This window comes from Hippoglossus hippoglossus, chromosome 15, assembly GCF_009819705.1.
Source record: "Hippoglossus hippoglossus isolate fHipHip1 chromosome 15, fHipHip1.pri, whole genome shotgun sequence".
Classification (NCBI taxonomy): domain Eukaryota; kingdom Metazoa; phylum Chordata; class Actinopteri; order Pleuronectiformes; family Pleuronectidae; genus Hippoglossus; species Hippoglossus hippoglossus.
The window spans coordinates 12,414,815-12,438,266 of NC_047165.1; the positions used below are offsets into that span (position 1 = coordinate 12,414,815).

Below are 23,452 nucleotides of genomic sequence, written 5' to 3' on the forward strand. Positions count from 1 at the left end.
TTCACGCAGAGTCAGCCCCCATCTCCTCAGAGCTACGTCAGCTCAAATGTGTTTGTAAGCTGATTCATAATGACGGTGCAAAAATAAAGTAATCTTGAAAATTTTAAACTTTAACACTTTAAATCAAGAGGGAAAGAAAATCACTGCCTGGTCACATGTAGAAAAAAAAAAACATGTTTATTGAAGAAAAGTTAGTATAGAAATAATGGCAATGATCATTTCAGTCACAAAATGAAGAATGAAGGAGGATCCTGACGATACTTATTTTCAATGCAAGACCACAGATACAAAGCTTCCCTCTGTCCACCAACATACTCCCCCTCCTCAAAGACCCAGAAATCCACCTGATACTAAATAGAAAGCAGATGCAGATAGGGCCCGTGTTAAAATAAATACAAAATGGTGAAACTGCCCTGCAGTTGCAATAAGATCCCCTAACTTAATTTTTTTTTTAACTAGGATGTAGAAAAAGATTTGGTTAAAAAAGGTAAAACGATGCATCCATGTGATTCGTAGCAACCTAATATAGTGTACATTTAAAAACCAAGGCAACATCACCATCACTACATGCTGTTATTTCTCACCATCGCTCAACATTATTCTCTGCAAAACCACAGGAAACAGGTGTGTTTATCATCACCATTCGTTCGTACTCAACTTTCAACAACACATAAATCCTTTCTGCCGAATCTCCAGAAACACTTGCACCTACTCGCACCTTTATGTCAACGTGAACTCTACTAAATACAAGGAACTACATGCATTTTTCTATGTTTCATAGTAAAGAAAGTTATCTTGATGGAACTCAGTAGCTGATTTTCTTATCAGATAAATATTTTGCTGTCCAGCAACAAAGCACAGAGCTGCATGGAAGAGCTCCAGGCTTTTCAGATTTTCTCAGAGTCTTTGGGGTGAAAGGAGGACATGTATTTTTTATAGAATGAGTTGACGTATCAGTGGTTTGTTGGAAGCCCCATTCTTTATCATGAGAGCCTGGGTGGGGGTCGAGATGGCGGGGGTCCTGGAGGCCCCGGGGGTGCGCGAGCAGGGGGTGGACCCGGAGGGGACTGGACCGCGGAAGGGGGTGCACGGGAGGGTGCACGGGAGGGCGGCGTGGTGCGGGGCCCTCTGGATGGTGGTTTTGTGCGGGGGACAGAATTGGAGACCAGAGGTTGCTCTTCGGCGGGCGCAGGAGGATGAGGAGGGGGCGGAGGCGAGGGAGAGTGATGTGCGCGAGGAGGAGGAGCCCGGTGGTTCATCTCCTCATCTTTGACCCGTTGGAAGCGAATACAGCGGCCCTGTGAGACACACGAGGAGAAAAGCACACACACATCATCATTTCAATGAAGATTAAAACGCTGTGTCCGTCTTTGTGCGGAAATCAATGAGCGTCTCAGATCCACCACGGTGGTTTTGTTTGAGTCTGTGCCCAGATCTGCCGACAGAGGCGCGTGTGTTTGGGGCCTCGAAAGGACGCACAGAGCTGCTTCTGTCCACACCTGCACCACAATAGCTGTGATGCGAGCAAAGACACACATACGCTTAAGCCTGCCCCAGTTCCCCTCCTCTTCTCGGAGGCTCTGGGGCCTCTTGATGCAGAACAGAAAGTGGTTCATGTCTCTAATGTGCTCGACTTGTTGGAATGTAAAAGGGGCTGATTTCAACATCGCCACAATAGTTAACAGAGGCCCCTCGGCATTTAACATAATTTACAAGTCGGGAGAGAATGGAACGCTTCTCTTATTGTTCTCATTGAGGGGTTTTCCTTCTCTTCACCCTCTCTGTTCCCTGTATAGCATCCCTCTGCACACACACACACACACACACACACACACACACACTCGCTCGGGCAGTGTGTGAAGGATGGAGCAGTAGATCTCTGTGTCACTGATCCTTGGTGGTCTGATTACACCTTATTAAACAGAGAGGCCCTAAAGTCACACAGGGGCCATTAAGAGGGCCCCTGCAGCAGTAGCTTTGTGACTTAGAAGGGGGCCCATTGTGGGTTTGCATATGAGGGGCGCGTAATTGATTTGGGGGGGGGAAGCCTGGTTTAGGGGGGGGGGGGGGGGGGGGGGGGGGGGGGGTGCAGTGACTCCTTGGGTCAGAGTGAAAAGGCCAGTTTGAGAGCAGCAGAGCAGCAGAGCAACACCAGAGCGAGCATATGGACACAATGAGAACACAAGCTCATGAATATGTGTGTGTTTGTCTGTGTGTGTGTGTGTGTGTGTGTGGCTGTAAGCAAGCCTCCACCAGGACATATGGCCTGAATGAAGCTTCGGCCTCATGAATAACAGAAACAGAGGAAGGAGGAAAGTTAGAGGAGGAGGGGGCTGCAGGAGACCACCAAAAACACAAGGCCGGAGCTGAAAAGAGCCGGAGATGGACGACGGAAAGAGATATTTCCACTTTAAAGCCGACAATATGTACATAAATGAGTCGTGTGAGAGGTCAGGGATGAGTCACTTGTGACGATCAGAGACCCCCGTGTGCCCCTTCGGCTGTGACGACTTCTACGGTTTCACTTCCCCTCCCGGCGACTGTTTACTTCAATCTCTCAACTCCTTTTTTTATGGGAGAAAAACAAAACCCTAAAACACCTCAAGCATCCCTCTTCACACCACTTCCCTGTCTGTTCCTCCGTCTGAGCCCCGAGACTTTGCCCTTCCCTATAAAACACACACACATACGCACACACACACACACACTCACATAAAGCAGTGTGTGCCCGTCTACATGTGAGCACGCGTTTGTCACCATTTATAGTAAAGAAAAGGGGAGAAAGACGAGAGCGGAGACGCACATCTGACCTGACAGCTCCGCCTGTCACCTCGCATGACATTACAGCGATCCACTCACAAAAGGAAAAATGCTCCATGTGTACTCACAAGATTTAACACAGTTTCTACACAACATATGCTTCTGCCCAGGATACTTAACAGACCTGGCAGTATCCAGCCATGCAGATTTAGGATTACAGAAAAACTACCAAAACCGATTTCCTTGAAATTTCATAGAGTTCATAGAGTTCACGATTATGGGAAAAACACATTATATTTTGTAGTGGATCCGGACAAACGAGCGTAGTAATAGTGACATTTTTCCAGAATCAGAGACTGGGCTGTTCTGGTTCTATAATATATTTTTAATTAATGAGAATTGTTCCAACATCTTGCTTCATACAAGCATCTACCAAACAAAGTTGATGTTTGAAGTTTGAAGCAAGAATCTATTTCAACTTCTGAGCTTGTTGCTAAATAGTTTTTTTGGGTGTTTACTTTCCTTAACATAAAAATTTTGATTTAAAAAAACTAAACAAGTCATCATTTGTCGTTTTTTTCAAGTTAGCTTAGCCATGTAGCCACCGTCTTCCCCTGTAGCACCTGGCAACTATTCTGTTCCAAGAAACCTTGGGGAAAAAAGGATGTCGCTAACACAGTTTGAAATGCACCTTTTTCAGTCGTGTGATATGCTCGAGTGATTTAAGTGGATCACGAGTTGACATAGTTTAGTCAGTATTGTGTTTGTGGAAGAAATTCGAGATTTCTCACAACTTCAGTGAAACTAAACGTATCTACATGGCTGGATATGACTAGAAATAGGTCAGAAAGTACTGTGGTCCTTTGTAATTTGGGTGAATTGATCCTTTTCGTGAACTGATTGGTGTTTTGTAGAAGGGGAGGCGCTGCTGTGCTCATTTGTGCCGTCTGTGTGTGTGAGGACGGAGGGACGGTGGCCGCCCTCTGGTCTGGTGTGTGCTGTGTGACGGGGCCATCAGTGCCATCAGCTCTGGGGACTAAAGAAGGGAATCTCTTCTGTCACAATATGGCTCGTGGCCTTTCAACTCCCCATCTGTTTGTGTGACACTAACTCGGGAGAGCTGACACACACGTTACAGTGAGACACACACACACACACACACACACACAGAGCAGAGAGAGATGGAAATGCAAAGTGTGGCAGAAACTGGCAGGCCGCTGATGACCGTTTGCAGAGGCAGTGAAGTGGGAGTAATGTGGGGAGAAAGCAGGACGAGCTCCTCCTGAGCTGCTGGTTAGTAATCCACACGGAGAAGTCTGATCCACGACGCGTATCGCTGTGCTTTTTGCCACCTCGTTGGGCTTGTTGTGACGCGATGTTGTGCTGTTTGTCGTCCAGCTGCAGCGTCGCGCTCTAGAGAATTTAGATTTGTGGCAGTTTTTGTGTTAGTGATGAGAAACCTTTGTCGTCTCTCATGTCCAATATGGCTGTTTTCTATTATCGCTTACAAAAAAAGTGGATTTCTATTGGCCTTCATTTCTTACAATGTGAGAGGCAGTGATCCATTTTCCCCAGTTAATGGCGCGTAAAGCGAGTCGTGGGGGTCGTTGTTGAGTGTGAACCACTGACAAAGACTCTCAAAACTTCTGCTCTGACAGGGACGAATTGTTCAGCTTCAGGAAGAAAAAAAAAAGAGCCCAAGATGGAAAGACGGGATAAAACCAATGACGATGACCATTTTTATAGACTGCAGATACAGTAGAGACTCAAATACACTCATACTGATGATGAATCATGTCACTCAAGGAACAAATCAATAAATTTTGCAGCGATATGGCCTCGGCTATGAAAAGCGACAATGAGACCATTTACAACGGACCAGATGTTTCACCATGACAACCAGCGCGATGATGAAAACATCTCGGTGGGGTTTGTGGGATGCCGTGCAGAGGGTCAAGGTCAGATAAGGGGGCCGCTCTCCGCTGTCTCTTGTTCTGTCACGCAGACTTGGAGGGACCGCAGTGATGTCACGATTTAGGACTTTTCAGAAGCGGGAGCCAGTGATACGACACGTTAAAGAATTTTAGATGAAACCTATAAGACATAACCTTTCTGACATTTCTTTTCTTCCTATAATCATCACTTGAAAGTAGACAGTGACGTGTGACATGCTATTCATGTGGAAAGAAGATAGAAACCCAGTTATTTTTCTTGGATTCACAGGAAGAAGTACAGAAGATACAGTCCTCCCTGTGTGTGGACAATGGCAGCTTTGACGAACCGCGCGGTATCAATAGCTCAATGACTCACTGTGTGCGCGTGTGTGTGTGTGTGTAGAAAGGCTGCTGTGTTGGAGATCATGCCGTACATGTTGCCGACTGACACGTGTTGTCTTCACGCCGTGTGACAGACACAGACAAGGAGACAGGGACAAAACAACACTTTCCAGAACCCCCCGTACCATCGCGACTTGCAATTCAAAAGCTTTTTAAGTGGTTCTTACCCACAGAGCCATCCCCCAAATTACACATAATTACCCAATTATAGTTTGTCTGTCACTGATTATGCCTGTTGTTTCTGCTCCATCTGATTTTATACACGTGTTTCAGGAAATGTCACGGTAGCGTGGAGACGGCGGCCTCACCTTGTCCCCGGGGTGCGGCCTCATCAGAGACACCTGGTCGTAACCTCTCCTGAACAGAGCCCACAGAGCGTCCAGCTTCCCCTGGAAGAAGACAAGAAGATGTCACAGTAACAAGAAAACACAACCGTAAACATGCATTCAGCTTCTAAAAGCAGTGACATAAAAACTTACCTGAATGGGTGTGTACCACCTCCTCTGCTGGGGGGGGCGGCGGGGTGGTTTTCGAGGTTTGGGCTCATACGGTTCAAATTCCTGCTCTGGCATCTTCACGACTGCGTTTTTAGGTTTGTCCAGCTTCGCTCCTTCCTCAGTGGAGCCCTTCTCCCCCCATCGCACCTAGGAAAGATAATATTTAAAAATCTGCAGTCTCTGAGTGTAAAGGTTGTTAAAAGTTGAGTTTGTGTGTGGGTACCTCCATGCGTTTGATCCCACCCACTCCTCTTCCGCCGTAGTAAGATGCGTCCACTGTGGGCCACCTCTTCTTTGGCATCCCATCCTCATCATCCGACTCCTGTGAGGCAGAACTCAGTCTTATCAATACTAATACTACTACTGTCACAATCCCTTTATCTTTGTATGGATATCCAATTTATAATGATAGAAACAAAATGTTGCTGGTGACTTACAGGCTCTGGAGGTGGGGGTGGTGGAGGTTCTTTGATAACCTGAATATTGGAAATAAAAAAACATAAGTGTCAGGAGGTAAATAAAACATGAAACAAAGCTCGAATACTTCAGCCTGGCTCCTGACCTCTGACTTATCACTTATTATTATGTGTCGGTCAGTGTTGATATTGTGGCGTTGGCCACAAACAAATCAGCATGTGGTCACTGAGAAGCACAAATCATATGTTTGATTCATTGTGAAACTGTGGAGGACGTCAGCAGAGTCACACGTGGCCCAGAAGGCATTTGTGTTCACACAGTGAAAAGAACATGGCGACATGCTTCCCAGAGTGACCTCCGAATGTGCTCTGAATGATTGGATCTCACACTCAGGATGCATTTGTGTTTGTTCAGACCTGAACTGGTATGAACATCTGTCGGCTCACTCGGACAGATCTTAATTCCAGGTCTGAACAGGGTCAATGTGAAATGACAATTTAATCTGACTACAAGGCTGAGACATTCATGTCGAGGGGGAAACTTACCACAGTGCAGCAGAGAGGCCAGAACCACCACATCAGCAGCAGAGCCAACAGCAGGAACACCACCAGCAGCGATACTAACACGATGGTGCCGTCGAACTACACACACACAGAATAACGGGATGAAGATTAAACCGAACTGGAAGTCAAGGGACGAGAAAAAGGTGAAAAGGAAAAGTGACAGTACTCACAGCCTCCTCTGATGACAGACACAACAGAGGAGACGTCAGAGAGGAAGGACAGAAGACTGGAGAACCGAGAGAAAATAGGAAGGTGGAAAGAAAGATTATTCAAATAGGGGGCAGCATGCTAAGAAGGAAAAATCAGTGTGCGGCTTTCAGAAACACGGGGTGTACTCACACATTCAGTGGTGGTGATGTGAACGGAGCTGGTGATGTAGGAGAGGCCCTGGTTCATGCTCACCTGCAGGTAGATCACCCTGCAAAACACAGACGCAGATCCTCAGACACAAGTCGTTTTCAGACATGAATTTCGGAGGATGTCTGCACAATGGGGTCCGGACTCAAGAGTTTGCCTTTCCCACATGAGGATGGAACGTACAGAGATCACAGCATCGGCCCTTATCACCGAAAGCTCTCCTGACATCCTACGTGTGAGGCACCTCTTGTTCATCCTGAGATATTTCTTTTCTTTTTGTTTTTTTTCAGAGGATCTCGTGCTGCTTGCTGTTTTTTTGACATGTGCTCATTCGGATATTATCTTTATTTAAAAATTTTATGAGGGAGCTGGCCTGCGAAAATCCAGAGAAAGTCCAAAGGGTCTCACTTGGGACATTTGGATTCTCACACGTCTCCTCCTGAGAATTTCAGGAGATCATCCGGAGTGAGGTGCATGTCTGACAGCAGCCCGAGTTGCAGTCACACCACACATTTCAGTGCACACATCTGCTTCGCGTGCGCTCCAGTCCCGGCCTTGTTTTCGGCTACTGTAAGCTCGCCCCAGGTGTCGCATACATTCCTCAATCTATTCTGTCCGTACTTGCTGCCTTAAAAAAGCAAAACAAAAACACACTGACGCAGACATAAAAAAATGTCTTTGCAGAGGTCAGGGAGTTCTCCACCCTCAGAAGGAATCTCTTCTGTTTGGATCAAACCCAGACCTCTAATGCGGAAACCACAGACAGCTAAATTACTTTTTTCTCCTCCAGTGTTCGCTGCTGATATATCTGCAGGAAGGGCAGCGAAGGAAAAGAGATGAGGGGGAAGATGACTGCATGGCCAAAGATGCGATAAACACTGGCGTACCCAGGGATTATGGTGAAAGAGACACTTAGTTGACAGGTTAATTATGAAGTTCTTCAGAAATATGAGGAAAAATAAGATACCGGCTTTGGTTTTGGCCGCTGGATTGGAGTTCTGGGTTTTGGAAAAGAATGGAGAAAGGCTTCTGGTTGTGGTCTTGGGGTAGGGAGAGGGGGCAGAGACAAGGGGGCCATTGAGCTCTGGGTTTAGATTTGAGGAGAGGGGCGACAAAGGGGAGGTCACTGCAGGGTGTGTGTGTGGGGTGGGGGGGACAGAGGAGAGGAAACAGCGTGGGGGATGGTAGGAGGAGGGGCCCTTCCTGTTCTACATCCCCTCAGCACTGTCCCTCCCCACCCCCACCACCCTGCATCCTCCTCATACCGCTGCAGCTCCACTCATAACTCACACCGACTCCAGAGTAGGAAATTGACATCGCAGGTGCCGTTCATCTTTTTCTACTTCTCCTTCCCTCCCCTTTTCTGCCCCCCTCTTCTTTCCCCATCATACGCTTAGCCCTCCTCTTTGGCGGACGGGGGGGGGGGGGGGAGACACAGGGCTATCAGCTTCTCTCTGACACAGAGATCTCAGCCCCTATCAATCATCAATCTGCCCACTATAGCCTATATATATTTATGTATGTCTTCACCCTGTGTGTGTGTGGGGGGGGGGAGGGGGGGTTAGCTGCATCCGGAAGGTTCCCAGTCAACACAGATTTGTGTGACGGCAGCGTCAATGACTTCATTATATGCGACAAGGCTCGGGTGGAACAGGAGGTGATTGAGGATCTTTGGGGTTTGGGCGAGGAGGTGATGCTGGGAGCTGGAGTCCCTGAGACCCCCTGTACAGACGTTACTACCCCAAAACCAGAGGCACATAATGAGATCTGACAGGTCGGGGTGAATCTCAGGGCAGCAGCTAATGGTTATTCTGATTATTGATGAAGTTTGTTATGGAAAATGGGAGAAAAAAAGTGAAAAATCAGCTTTGTTTAGTTTAGTTTTACACTACATTTGAGAAGACATTTCATAAAATGTTGGTGTTTTTGCTTAATAAGTGGCGTAAATGTTTATGTATTAATTATGTTGATTTATGCTTATAAACTGTGGTGGAGGACGTACTCAAACATTTCACCTAAGTAAAAGTAACACAATAACAAAAAAATATATAGTAAATCTACATAAGTAGAGTACAGATACATGCAAAATGTACTTAAGTACAGTAATAAAGTAAAAGCACTTGTTACATCCCACCACTGGTTGTGAATATAGTTTAAAGTCGTGTCAAATATAAAATCGGGTGATATTGGGTATTGAGAAGGAGAACGTTTGTGTGATGGTGATATTTTTGTACCACCAACACCTGTCCAACCTGCACAGTGGCGCCCTCGCTTCCCTTCATATTTCCACATCCATGTGCACGTCACCGCTCCACAGCCCAGAACTCACCAGCCAGCTGTTGGCCTCCTCTTGGGCCCTGCAGCCATTCACAGCTGACTTCCTCTTAAGCGGCACTGAGGGTGTTAGGCAGCGCTGACTCTGCTCTAATGGGCCTCTGTTACACGGAAGACGTCTCCTTCAGGCACCATTGTGGTGAGTAATGATGCTCTCTGCTCTGAGGTGGAGCAGCCAAACAAAGCCACACTGACATGAAGGCACATTCAGCACTGGATACCTGATGGACTGTGTAATGACTTTTATGTTGTGATTATGTCAAACATTCATCTATCAATTATCTTCAACTTTTGTCATAAGGTGCGAGTAAAATAAACGATGCCGCAGAAGACTCGTAAATCTTCTTGTAGCCACAGAGTAAAAACAAATTTCCTTTTTCCCTTATCTCTGAGGAGCACTTTTCACTGGCGGACAAGACAAGCTCAAATCACGCTAGAAATCTGAATGACAGCAACAAGACAGATGATGACTGGGAGGTGTCTGAGGCCGCAGGCTGGAAGTGTATAATTATTCACAGGACTGCAGGCGGCGGGGACAGGGAAGGCTGCCGGGGCCTCTGTCCTCTCCGAGCTCGGCCCGCCAGCATCGCCGCGTCCGCCCCGCGAGAAACTTCTGCTCTGGACCTCCAGGAGCAAAGCTGGAAGCCCCTCAGAGGAAACTTTACACGGCCCGGCCGACTCTGCTCACACTTTCTCTCTCCTAAAGTGTCAGACTGAGATTGGGATACATCACACACACACGCACGCGGTTGTGAAAGTCCTCTCCAGCAGGCTCTCATTAAGTCGTGTTCCTGGGCTCTACTCCTGTTGTCCCCTCGTGATTGGTGTCTGGCTTCGTTAGCTGTGACAAACACTGATTGATCACAGACACTCGATGACTTTGGCCCTAATTTGTTCAAGGACTTCTGTGTCCACACCAAACTTGCGTGTAGCTGGCAAGTATCTAGGGTACGTAGCTCACGGTGTAACAGCTGCACACGGAGGCTTGGGGAACTGTAACGGCCGACCAATGGTGGGGTCGCGGGGGGGAAAGGTGGTGAGAGCTGAAAAGAAACATCCAGCTTACCTGCCGACCTCCTCCACAACAGGAGCAGGACAGAGCAGGAAGGTATCCTCCACTCCAGCTGGTCTCTCATCTGCACAGTAAAAAAAAATCAAATTTTTTTAAGTCGAAATTTAAACATCTGCTGTGTAGAAAACACTTCCCACATTTTTCTTAGATGTGAAAGCCAAACCAGATTCCCATTATCCATTTAGGTTCACACATTAATGTATAACAGCATGTCTGCAGTAATAGGAAGCATGCAAAAGACATAAATCCATCAGAAATCAGACAATTTTTACTTTGGATGTATATTCCACAGCGATGTATCCGTCAACTCATCCAGATCCGTAACAAAATTTGATATGTGTTTCCTTGGGTCATGCCCCACCCCTCCAAAAAATGTCATAGAAATCAAGAGGAGTTTTTGCGTAATTCTGCTTAATAACAAACAAATGCAGATGGAAACACTAGAATAACACTCAGAGAGCACATTCCTTTCTCAGGGCTAAACTGTCCTCTTAAATTCAATGAAGCGGCACACACACTTATAGATATCAGTCCCCTAAAAGTTTTTGACATCAACATCTTTGTCTTCTTTAGATAATTAAAAAAAATGGAAAAAAATTGCCCCAGCTTACAACGTTAAAGATAATCTGCCCCCTGATCCAGATCCTCAACCAATATCTAATGGGTTCTCCCCTGGCCTCTACGACAAACACACAAACAAACAAACAAACAAACAAACAAACAAGGTGGTAGACTTACCCACTGTGTACGTATCATTGAGTTTGAAGCTGCACAGCACGTGATCAGTGTTTCTGGCGTGGAGGAAACCGTTGCCTCTCACCACCACCTGGAAACGCTCTGAGACAAAAAACACAAAGGGAACGAGCAGCATCAGAGATGATGAGCCACATGCACACGCTCGTGCACAACAACAGTGAGACACATATTTTCAGCGTGTGAAAGTTGTACAAGCACAAAACTGGTCTCCAATTTTGGTTTGAACTAGTTTCCAGTGTCCCATCATGGCTGAGAACCTTCCTGTTTCTCTGGCGCGCTCAGCTTTAGCGGTAGAAACGTGTTCATGCTTCATTACTGCTTGTTTATATCTGGGTGCTTGTGCGTGTATGTGTGGAAAGGCCATAATATGCTCCAGTGGTGCTAATGCTTAAAGTGTTGCTATTCACAAATATCTTAAGACTCTGCTGTAGCCAGAAGGTGTTCGTGTGTGTGTGTGTGTGTGTGTGTGTGTGTGTGTGTGTGTGTGTGTGTGTGTGTGTGTGTGTGTGTGTGTTCGTGTGTGTGTGTGTGTGTGTGTGTGTCTTTGACCTTTCGTCTCCCTCAGGCTCTGTTAAAGCGCACTGACAGAGGCTTGCCAGCATATGCTGCAGTGTCTATGTGGCTGCTACCCAGCATATGTTAGAGAGTGGGGAAAAACACTTGCTTAAAAACATGGCTGCAGGGCTGACAACAGCACAGCACTGTCAAAGTAGGTCTGACCTTACCTGTGGCACAACGGCGTGTGTGTGTGTGTGTGTGTGTGTGTGTGTGTGTGTGTGTGTGTGTGTGTGTGTGTGTGTGTGTGTGTGTGTGTGTGTGTGTTTATGTGGAAGTGTCTGTGAGGATATGTGTGTAACCTGTACATTCTGCATTCTGCGTTGTGTTTTTCTGAGGAATGTGTAATCGTCTGTATGCCTACAGTATGCATGCATTTGTTTGAACATGTGTGTGTGTGTGCACGTGCGTGGTCCCTGGCTGTGCACGGAGGTTTCCTCCAGCACTATCCTCGCTAATAGAAGTGAACATTTGCCACACCTTTAACATTTAAAGCTCCAGCGTGAAGATCACTGGATAAAAACATCACGGGGTGTGAGTGTATACGTGACAGTGTTTCCTTAAAGGTCAAACACGCTGCCATGAAAAGCCATAAATACAAATACACACACAGAGACGGAGCATTTAACAGATGCCTGCACATCTCCACATGTTTACAGATGCTGCAAGGGATGTGGACGAGTGTGGATTTGTGTTCCAAGAGGAAAACTGGTGATGGACAAGACAGATGGAAACTGAAATCGAGCTCTTACCAAACAGGAATTAGTTGAATATGTGATATACTGTGTATGATGCAGTTATTTGATTATACGTATCACTTGTGCACACAGGTGACCTCATGCAACTTATCTGCATGTGTGGGTTCACAGTTATTACAGATGTTCAACGACTTGCAACTTGTCAGTACTGCTCATGTCATTTTGTCAGTAAGAGAGATTCTACATGTGTATATACACACACACACACACACACATATATAAATCACCCGATTAACCACTCATCTCATCACAGACAGCCTATTCATTTACTGTGCACCATGTCCCATGTCTTCTCCTTCCCTCTGCCATAATTTCTATATAAAACACCACCACAACAATCAACCATAAATGTTAGCTGTACAACCTTATATCAAATAAAATGGGCTGTATTCAATTTTCTCATAATCTAATGACGTGTATATGTTGTTTGCAGCCACAATAACATTCGGCTTAATGAGAGGACTCAACACTAATTATTCCTAATGCTCAGTGCCTTGGCTGCTTTAGCAGTCATCCCCCTTTCACCCAACGTTACCATCAAAGAGCAGGGCACATGTGCACAGACACACACACACACACACACACACACACACACACACACACACACACACACACACACACACACACACACAGAATGCTGAACATGGCAGATATTACTCTGATTATTAGAGCCCGACAAATATGGATTTTTGAAGGTCAGTGCCACTTTGAGGGAGTAAAAACAGTTTAACTATCACCCTTATTCTAAATAACTATAAAAAAGAAAACACTTATACCAGCAAGTATATAGAACTTGAAATAAGAAAATACATGTTTTTGTAAACGTAAAAGGCAAACATAATTGCATATCCTTTTTTTACATTGTTTATTTTTTTCTAAAATAAAAGTTTTCATATGGGCAAAAATAAATACTGATATTTCAATGAAAGGCTCATATCGGCTGATTTTTTAATCAACTGATAAATTAGTCTGTCTCTTTTAATTGTAAGAATTTTCAAATAAAAAATTGTTACTGGCTTTGCTTTATTGGTCTATTAATTATGAAGTGCATTGAATTACACAATACTTACGATTTGTCCAAAATTTAACATTTTATTTTGAACTTTTTAACCCTAATCAATCAGTACTAGCATTCAGCTATAAGTCTCAATCTGAGCACCCTGACCCACTGCACACACACTGAGGCTTGATGGACTAAAAGGTCAGTGCTGTCAGACACATGGTGGGCAGGGACTGGTGGTGCCCTGCTGACATGCTCAACACATATGCTCCTGCCCTCGCCTCTCTGCTCTCTGCCTGCCGCTGTGGCCACACGTCCACTTACATCTACACCTGAACGTTTGACGAGGAGGATTACATTTGTATGAATGTCTTGTCTGTGTGTGACCGTACACATGTACATGCATCTGAACGCGTGTCTTGTGTGTGTGTGTGTGTGTGTGTGTGTGTGGGAGAAAATGGTGTACGGCTTGTCCGAACAGCGGCTCTTCAATCACGTTAGTGCGACGGGACAGTGAAGGGCAGGGAGGGGCAAAGGAGGAAGGGACAACAGGGAGAAAAGGGTCAGACGTTAATGAAAGCAGCAATCTCTGCTGTCATGTTAGATCTGAGGCCCGACTCACGCTGTCCTCTCAGTGTACGCGTGCACGTGTGTGTGAGGAAAATCAGTGCTGTCACGTCTGATAGTGCAGCCCAACGTTCACTGTCCAGTCTGATGGCCTGTTTGCAGGCAGCTCGGTCTGGTCACTTCACATCAGTTTGAGGGACATGTGTGTACACGTGCTTGAAGATGTGTGTGTGTGTGTGTGTGTGTGTGTGTGTGTGTGTGTGTGTGTGTGTGTGTGTGTGTGTGTGTGTGTGTGTGTGTGTGTGTGTGTGTGTGTGTGTGTGTGTGTGTTTAAGGAGCATGTGTGTGTTGCTGTAGAGCATGTATGCTATGTGACTACACGCAGGCAGAGATGAGGACAGACAGAGAGACTGTCATAACACCTATGCAAAATGTCAGAATGGATGTAATATGTGTGTATAAATGCATCAGGATGGACAGATGTTGGCAGATGGTTATAGTCAAACATCTGGACAATCTATTTCACAGTCTTGTTAAGTCAAAATAAAAGCATCTCCTGCTTAACCTGTGTTTGTGCCCGACAATCACATTATTCTACATTATACTGCAAAAATAAGTTTGAGTAAGGGAAATACTTTCTGTATATTTATCCACAGTGGAATTTAGAGCAATTTAGGATGTCTAAGATAAGAGCTGTACATTATTCATGCCTGTCATGACCCACTAAAGCAAACAAAGCACTATACGCATAGGTTCAGCACATTACAATCTTCATTAATTAGGCCAGAATCAGGCTTTGGTTCAAGTGGCTCCCTCGCTTCTTAGTTCACTGACCATTATGCTGCTCATCAATCGAATAATAAATGAGGCTGGATGTTATTTGTCCACATGTCGAGTGAGACAGTCACACTCAGGCTTCGGCAAGAGTGTGTGAATCACAGTTGTGACTCTGTCAACTGTAATTCTTGAGAATTTCTTCCTTATTTTTTTATCCTTTTAGGGAAACGCTGCTGCTGCTGCTGCTGCTACTGCTCTCCTCGTATCCTTCCCCGTCCTTCATACCCCATAATGGATGTTAATCTACATTGGTCGTCCTGGTAGCCCAGCTCTAAATGCACTCTCTTAAGTGAGTCCTAATAAGGTCATGTCAGAGCCCATCCATCCAGCTGGCTACACATAAAGTCTCTCTCTCTGTCTCGCAATCGTTCTTGGCTGTTATTCTGCTTTTTACTACAGAGGAGCTGGACATGGGGAGAGGAGGTGAGATCGAGGAGCGGGTTCAAAATGCCAAAATGACTATTTAGCATATACGATGTGGCAAACTAGGCCAGAGAAGCAGCCATGCTTAAACATTCAAAGCTAATTCCTCTGACCAACACCCGCCACCCCTCCTCTTTCTTTTCCTGCACACACGCTGTGCCGAAGCGGCAATGCTAATTCTCCCCCGGCCGTGACTGACAATACGCTCTCTGTCACTCCGCAGTCATAAGCGTCCATGCGATTACTTAGCCTCATGTTCCTCTCCAGAGGCTTTAGATGATTGTCATCTTACACAATTGCACACCGCGACTGCGCCGGTGTCTCAACAAGGAGGGGAAACCCTTGCTCCTCCTCACACCTCTTACCTCCTGCACACACACTGGACGGCTCCGCTGCCAGAATCTCAATGCAGGACTTCTTGATGATCTGAGAGAGAAAAGAAAAACATTTCGGGGTTAATTCAATGACATAATATGATTTTGTGTGTCTTTCTGTGTGGGTCTTTGTGTGACTATACATGTGTGTGTCGTACCGAGTCAATGATTCCCCTGAGGGCCTGGAAGCCTCCCCACACAGGAAACACATGATCCACCGTGTCTGCAATAGTTGCGAGCTAGAAAAACATACAGACGCAAAAAATAAATAAATAAATTCTGTTTGCTTTCTTAGGCATTTGCAACATCTTCAATATCCTCCTGCAGATCCTACCTGGGTCTGGTTGAATTCTTTGACCCCGACACAGTAAACAATCGCTCCCAGAGACCTGGCCCTCTGTGCCTGCAGGAGAAGAACAAATAAACCAGCATGTAATGAGGTTAAAGAAACTCTGGTCGAGCATGTGGAGCAATACATGTCCCAAAGATCTGGTATTCTCAGTCTACACAGAGGACGTTTTCTGAATTTGAAGTACACTGCCACAAAGGTGGGTCATATTTATTACCTCTGTTCCTTTTTTTATCTGCGTTTGTGACCAGGATCACACAAAAAAAACAATTTCCATAAAAGTTTTGTGGCGGCTTAGACCATTACCCAAGAAAGAACAAATACATTTTTGGCATGAATCCGGATCAGGGGGCAGATCCAGGTCTCTTGTTTCACTTACTTAAAAATTGTGAGAGAGGACATGTTTGACATTTTCACCAATTCCCCAGGGAATAATTCATGGATCAAGATGAAACAGATCAGGCATGTATGGTATGTGCTCTACTGAGTGCTGTTCTAGTTCAATATGAATTCACATCAGCTTTGCAAGGAATCTAACAATGAGCACTATAAATAATCAATGGAATTAAAAACTCAATAAAAAAATCTTTAAAGTAATACAAATTGATTTATGGAGCATGAAAGAGGCCATGTTATTTGTGCCCAGCTTGCAGGTGCAATAATCAAAAACATTATGAAAAGTGCAGCAATAGAACCAGACAACAACATCAACTGGAAGAATCAGGATCAATCCCCCCCCCCCCCCCCCAACACCTTAACTTTACAAACACATCCTACCTCTCGCTGAGCCGTGTCAACCTGCCAGTCATTCAGTTCTCCATCAGTCAGAGCGATGATAACACTGGCTGTCCCTGAGGAACACACAGATCAACTCTATTAGTCTCTGAAACACTGTTCTACATGTAGGCAAACGTCTTATTATGCGGAGCTTACCATGCCTCTCTTGATATATCTGTTGATTAGCCTGCAAATGCAAAGAGGGTGTGCGTTAGTCCTGAGAGAAAAGAACTGAAAATAACAATAATATTGTTGGTATTGTTATAAAACATTAGTGTGGCTTGCACGGGACTTGTTTTAGTTCAGCTACGTTCTATAGCTGCTTTGATGCACCTAAGACTGGAAATCCAGACATGTTCCTGTTTTGGTGAACGCGTCCGACCTGAACAATCTCCCGCTGCGTTTTTCATGTGTGAAAGGAAACGTCCGAATCCTATTTTCCAGAGTTCCTGTCTGAAAAAGCTCATGACTGAAGATTGCTACGTGCTCTTTTAGGACACGAACCCTTCCGTGACCTGGCTGGAAAACAGGGGTGTCACTGGTGTTTGTTTTAGATTTTAAGATGTCATCTAGAAATGTTGCCAAATCTCTGATTGAAATAAAAATGAGAACCAGACCACGAGGACCCGTGGAATCACGCTGTGTGGAATTTACACTGCTTTGCTTTAATATGTGTCCAGAAAGCTTGGCAGTTTCAAGAGGCAGAAATAATTCGAGCCGCTCCTCATACCTCTCTAATTCATCCTCGTTCCAGCTGCCAGACTCAATCAATCCTCAGTGGACATTTTATAAGACTAAGATGGGCTGGTTCTGCACATGTGTTGGGTCTTTAAACATCGCCTTACCATCTCCAGGCCCAAGTTCATAAATGTGTCTCCTCCAGGAACAACCCCCTTCAGATCCCTTAAGCCACCAGTAATGGCCTCCCTGTGGGGTAAACACACAGCCTGATAAAAAACAACGGAAGAAAGCTGCTCAGAAAAAAAAAGAAAGAATGGGAAAGATTCCCACTGAAGCAGATACAAAGAGGGTGTAGGGAGTAGTTGGAGTTGGCTAGAGAAGTGTTAGTCCCCTGCCAAAGTTGTCCTCAGTAGACTCATGCAATGCTTTGTATCGGTACGCTGCCAAAAGCTGGATGGAATTAGTGTGAAATTAAATTTGAGTTAGAAAAAACGACATCAATTGGAGAAGAGATGACGTCCAAGGCTGGTGCAGGTACAGAGAGATCCACAGGAGGTGAGGGTGTTGGTCAGCTGTGGCTCTTACCTGTTCTCGGTCAGTTTCATGATGATGGTCCCTCGTGTGGAGAAGACGATGAAGGACATTCTCAGCATGGGGCTGAAAACACACAGTTGTTTCACATTAACAGTGAAAATAGTGAAAAAGAAAAGAAAACCTCCCAAAAACCCGAATGACTCATGCTGCTTGTACCTGATAAACTTCTCTGCTAACTGCTTTACAAAGGAGTAAATCTCTATCCAGTGATTCTTCACACTGCCGGATCTGAAAATACAACGGGAAAAAAGATTCCATTATGATTATGATCATAAATATTATCCTATTATATTGAATGCAGCACAAACACATGGCCATCAGCCTCAAGTTTACTTTCTGTTTAGTGCCTTATGAGCTAGTGTCAGCATGCAAATCACAAAACACAACAAAAAAGAAAGCACAACAGACAGGAAAACACATCAACAAATCACGCGGACAGTGTGTCCATCCGATCAGCGACGCTCGAGGCTTGTCGATGGCGGGCACATTTTGTGTTAGAATGTTAAAGTGGTATGTTATGTATGTTTCAGGAGCAACAGTAAGAGTTTATGTCCTCGTGATCTCAGGACATTCCTCTTTACGCTCAGTCCCTCTGACTGTAACCTGTCAGCGGTGAGAGGTGCTGGTTAGCCTGCGACATGCTGCTGAGGACATTGGCAGTCTCCTTAATGAAAGCCGGTCCCAGGGGGCTGCTAATGGGGGCTAATTGCTGCTGGGCCAGAGGGCTGAGGTTAGACAGGGACAGATGTAGCAGTCTGCCTCTAGCAGGGACCATGCAGCAGGCAGCTGGCCCATGTGTCCGTGTCCGTGTGTGTGTAGTATCGGTGTTTGTGTGAGCGTGTGTGTCTGTGTGTGTGTGTGCGCGACTGGGAAGGGGAACAGATGGTCCCAGTGAGCACAGCCAGTCTGACAACAGGTTGGGGGTCCGCAGAGTGTAAAGGCTGCGACATGAACAACACAGAGACGCTGGAGTAACACTCAGCAGGGGGTCAAGGCTATTTGAGGATACAACATCAAACAGCTAATGCACCAAACCCTGTGTGTGTGTGTGTGTGTGTGTGTGTGTGTGTGTGTGTGTGTGTGTGTGTGTGTGTGTGTGTGTGTGTGTGTGTGTGTGTGTGTGTGTGTGTGTGTGTGTGTGTGTGTGTGTGTGTGTGTGTGTGAGAGAGGGTAATAAATGGAGTGAAAGTGTGGGCTGGTTAGATTCATGATGGCTCTTTTGTCCCTCTAATTTAAACAGTCACTTGCTTTACATGTTGTGCTATGAGGAGTCTACAGAACCAACTTTCCTTCTTGGTAAAAAAAAGTTTTTCTTTCTATGCCAGGTACTGGATTACCTTTGTACGGTGGCCCTGAGGTGCAAATCACATCGGCAAATCACAAAACACCACAAGTGAGACAACACAACAGCAATCAAGAGAACATTGAAAAAATAATGTGATTTGTGTTTTGTGATTTTGCTTTCTTATTTGATGTTGTGTTTTCTTGTTTGACATAAATGTGATGTGTTGTTCATCTTCCATATATATTTACATTATGCGTATGAATGACTGAGGAGGAGGTGACCTTGATAACCACTATTAGTTATTTCCTCTGTGTGTAAATGATTGGTTGATTAATTGATTGAAATTGAATGGATGAAAGTTTTCATTGTTATGACAGTGTCCACATAGTGGTCATTTGGTCAGCTCTGATTGGTTCCTTTGTGATTGGTCGACTGCTAAGAGCGTGTGTTGAATATGTTAGTACCACTTAGCGAAGGCTTCCTGTTCAGCTTTAAACTGCTGTAGCCACGGTAACGACAGTAGGCATGTTACATGTTATTAGTGACATTGACACGTTGTAGAAAAAAGCCAGAGATGCAAACAAGGTATTTCAGTATTTTCTGTGGGAGAGAAAGACTCCTTCTGCTGTGGACTTTGAACTTTTTAACTTGGACATTTTGCCTGTACTAATACCCACTAAAGGGAAATGGGAGGAAACCCGAAAAGCAAAATATGGAATAAATCACTGCCATCATTCAACAAATGCAGCAATTATTCCCCAGCCGTCTACCTGCATTCCTCAGTCTGCATAATATGAGGGCAGAGTCTCTTTTAGCTGCAATATTTGCCCTGCAAAGTGCTTCGATCCATGAAAACAAATCGCTCTCTTCCTCACTCAGCCATAAAACACAACACCTATTATTCTATTTGTGGGCAAACCAGATGAAGCGGAAAAATGCAGCCTGGTATTCGGTGTGGGTCAGACACAGAGTGTAGGAATGTGGGGAACTGATGGTAGTTTAGTTTTTCTAATCTTCACTCTGTGTCCACTGTGATGCTTCCAGTGGAGTGCACACACATTCTTTACCCAGCATGCCTCGCTCTGGCCACAGCTCAATGTGTAAGAGAGTCAAACAGTGAAGGGCTGTAGACACTTAACAACATCCCTAGTGTGTTTTGCTCTTGGATTTTCTCATCAGATTAGGTCATTTAAGATCAGACAAGTCGGTGCCATCGCAGGAGAAAGATCAGCAGCTTCCTGGAGGCCTGCTGGAGCATGCAGGTCCAGACAGTCCAACAACACTGAGGCGCACCACAGGCTTGGCCATGCGTGACTTTGCCACGCTCCCGAGGCTACTCCTAAACTTTTTGAAGCAAAAGGGTAAAGATTGAAGAGCGGCTGACAGATGCTGCGTCTGAAAGATCATCAAATGTATTAAAACCAAAGCAAAATGTCACTCAACGCGTCCTCACAGCGCATAGGTGGAGAGCCCAGGGCAACCAAGGACATACAGTAAGCCATTTTATACCTAATGTTATACACACTCAGTCATTCTTTTCAAAAAATATTCTATTATTTTGACATTATATCCTCTCATTCCTCTACTCCAGCAGGGAAATTCAGCCTAATGCTACCTTATGATCTTTGAGTGTCAGTCTCTGCTCACATAGCATGTTTCGACATGTTTGATTGTTCTGTGTCCACGTACATAATCTCCCCTTGCAGCTCAAGCAAAAAATGTCAATTATAATGTGTGTGCAGACATAAACAGCGACACAGTGTAAGGCTGGAGAGGTCACGTACAGTCACAGCCCAAAAAGATGGTCAAAACACCCTCGCTGACAAGGAAGCCAGAAAAAATATCATGAGATTTAATAAGTCAAAATAGTTTGCGGCTGCGAGTTGGCCACTCGTCTTAATCTAACATCTAAAAATGACACAAAGATATTCAAAGACTGATCTGGGGGAAATCGAGAGTTGGTTTTAATGTTAGAAAAAGGTTGATGCGCTCGCTGCCAGTCTAGAGCTCCAAGAGCTTTAAGTTATCTTAGAATCTCGGATCTAAATCAGGCTCTGGTTTGTTTTACATTCTTCCTCTGTCACGTCTCATTTCCAGTAAACCCTCTCTGGCTTCTATCAAACAAAGTTTTAGCATCAGTCCCAGATCAAGTTCATGCATAGATTTTTAAAGATATATAGGCTAGTAGTACCACTTGTATATGAAGCAGTTTATAAGGTGTACTTTAATAGGGGTTGTAAATTGTAGGCCTCATTATTACCTGTTTAGGGGACAGGCATTAATGAGTGTGTACAATTTGGTGCAGATCCAAATAAAATCCAGATCTAGTGAATTTACATGTGGTTTCAAAATACTCTCCTAATTGTAAGATAAACACATTTTACTTCAGATATCCTGTTGCTTGTTTCTGGAAGACGTCTTTCCGGTGGATTAAAGAGCAAATCTAAAAGGCGAAGCAAGTTATGATGGAGAAAGACGCACACTATCCACTATTTCATAACTTAGCAACCCAAAAGTTCTTACAAATGGTAAATAACCCCCAAAATGTTAATTAAGATCTCATTTTATCATACATTACATCATTATAAGCTCCTATAAAGTCTTGTACTGGTACCAATATATAGCCTATGTCATGTTGTTTTGGATCTCTTTGTTCCATCGGGAAACATCAACCTAACCAGATTGAGTACTGCAGGAAAACAATAAAGAATAGCCCCTGCTTCTACGTCACTAAATGTCCGGATATAGGATGCAGTCGTCTCACGGTGGATGGAGGCAGGAGCAGTGTGAAGGATCACCGGGCCACACGGCACCAGTGTGGGGCTGCAGCTGTGTCCGCTGCAGGCGTCATCGGCCTGAAACTCTATCCATCCATCCGGCTCGCCCTGCCCACATCCCGTGGGTAAAATCTCCTGCCTCGCCGGGCTAAGAGAAAACCCCTAATGCTCCGAGTATTATCCCCACACTTCACATATACCGGTGCTCAAAGGCACTCATAAGATAAACAATGTGGGTTAAATGGTTTTGGGTGCTCAATCATTCCATTAAACATGAAACTGCTGTCTTATTTAGCACCGATGATGTGATAGGTGACAAAAACAAAGTCCGGACTCCTGGTTTCTGGACTTCTGGTCGAAGTTACAACGTGTATGTTACTTTTTTTCTCTCGCACCGTTACAACAACACCAAGACCGATGCGCACCGCGTTTCAGAACCACTGGGGCGGTTGCATGGCAATGCGCAGCGATGGGAAAGTAACAAAGCCATAAATAAAACGGGACACTCACTTGTCCAGGACAAAATAGAGGTCGAAGGCTCCCTGACAGGACATCTCCACCTCCTCCTCCTCCTCCGCCTGTTGCAGCTCTCCTTTCACCGCCACCTCGAGAAAGAACGTTCCCAGCAAAGCCAAGGCGAGGAACACGCGAGTGTGCGTCCTCGCCATCTTTCCCGGTTTACTGTTGACTGCTCCAACGCTGACAACCGAAAAATCTTCACATTTTCTCTCTACCGCCTGTTTCTGAATCGGCTGTGGGCGTCTGTCGTGTCGTTCATCGGTGTTTTGTCCTCTTAGGTCGCGCGCTTTCAGCCAACAGGAGCCTCGTTCGGTTGGAGCCGGGCGCTGCCAAGTCTTTCTCTTTCGGCCGAGAGAGGGGGAAAAAAAACGCACTGCATGGAGCAGGGCAGGATGGAGGAGAGGAGCGACACCCGAGGAGAAACTCAAAACTCCACTTTTACAAAGAGGGGAAAAAAATGCTGCTTCTCAAATCAGAAAAAAAAACCTACTGAGCCCCTAGCAGTGAGCCCAGAAAAGTTCAATACACATACAAGTTGGAGGAAACTGGTTGGTTTGACATAAAAAGTTGATTTCTCAGAAATGAAATGAAATGTATTGTGGTGGTCTCGATATATCATCATATCCATGAGACTCAATACAACTCAATATAACTGCAATATTGTGGCTAAAAGTAAAAGTAAAAGTAAGATTCCAATAGAAGAAAAATAATGAGGAAAATACTTTGCTATACCTGCAGCTGTAATGGATGAACCCAACATAACAAGGTGGCCTATGGTGCGTTTATAGGATGGAGAAAAATATCATCGAGTCTGTTTTGTTTTAAATTTTCTTAAACACCAGAATAAGGCCATTTATCACATTT

General features: G+C 45.0%; 1 protein-coding gene across 1 annotated transcript; it reads right to left on the reverse strand.

The window, feature by feature from the left end:
• Positions 1–151: 151 nt before the first annotated feature.
• On the reverse strand, positions 152–22,974 carry antxr1d (ANTXR cell adhesion molecule 1d). Its single transcript, XM_034608675.1, has 18 exons — positions 22,580–22,974; positions 18,164–18,235; positions 17,999–18,070; positions 17,578–17,659; positions 16,889–16,919; positions 16,733–16,806; positions 15,941–16,009; positions 15,765–15,845; positions 15,598–15,658; positions 11,075–11,173; positions 10,331–10,400; positions 6,913–6,991; positions 6,556–6,651; positions 6,031–6,069; positions 5,817–5,915; positions 5,576–5,740; positions 5,405–5,485; positions 152–1,298 (listed from the first exon to the last, which is right to left on the reverse strand). The coding sequence occupies exons 1-18, from the start codon at positions 22,735–22,737 to the stop codon at positions 984–986; spliced, it is 1,743 nt and encodes a 580-aa protein (XP_034464566.1). The 5' UTR covers positions 22,738–22,974; the 3' UTR covers positions 152–983.
• Positions 22,975–23,452: the final 478 nt, after the last annotated feature.

Bases quoted from the DNA above. Each gene is read 5' to 3' on its own strand.
- antxr1d (XM_034608675.1), bottom strand. From the start codon at position 22,737: ATGGCGAGGACGCACACTCGCGTGTTCCTCGCCTTGGCTTTGCTGGGA. The intron at 16,920-17,577 runs GTAAGGCGATGT...TTGCATTTGCAG, and splicing joins TGAACTTGGGCCTGGAGATG to GCTAATCAACAGATATATCA. The intron at 16,010-16,732 runs GTAGGATGTGTT...CTTCTCCTGCAG, and splicing joins TTGACACGGCTCAGCGAGAG to GCACAGAGGGCCAGGTCTCT.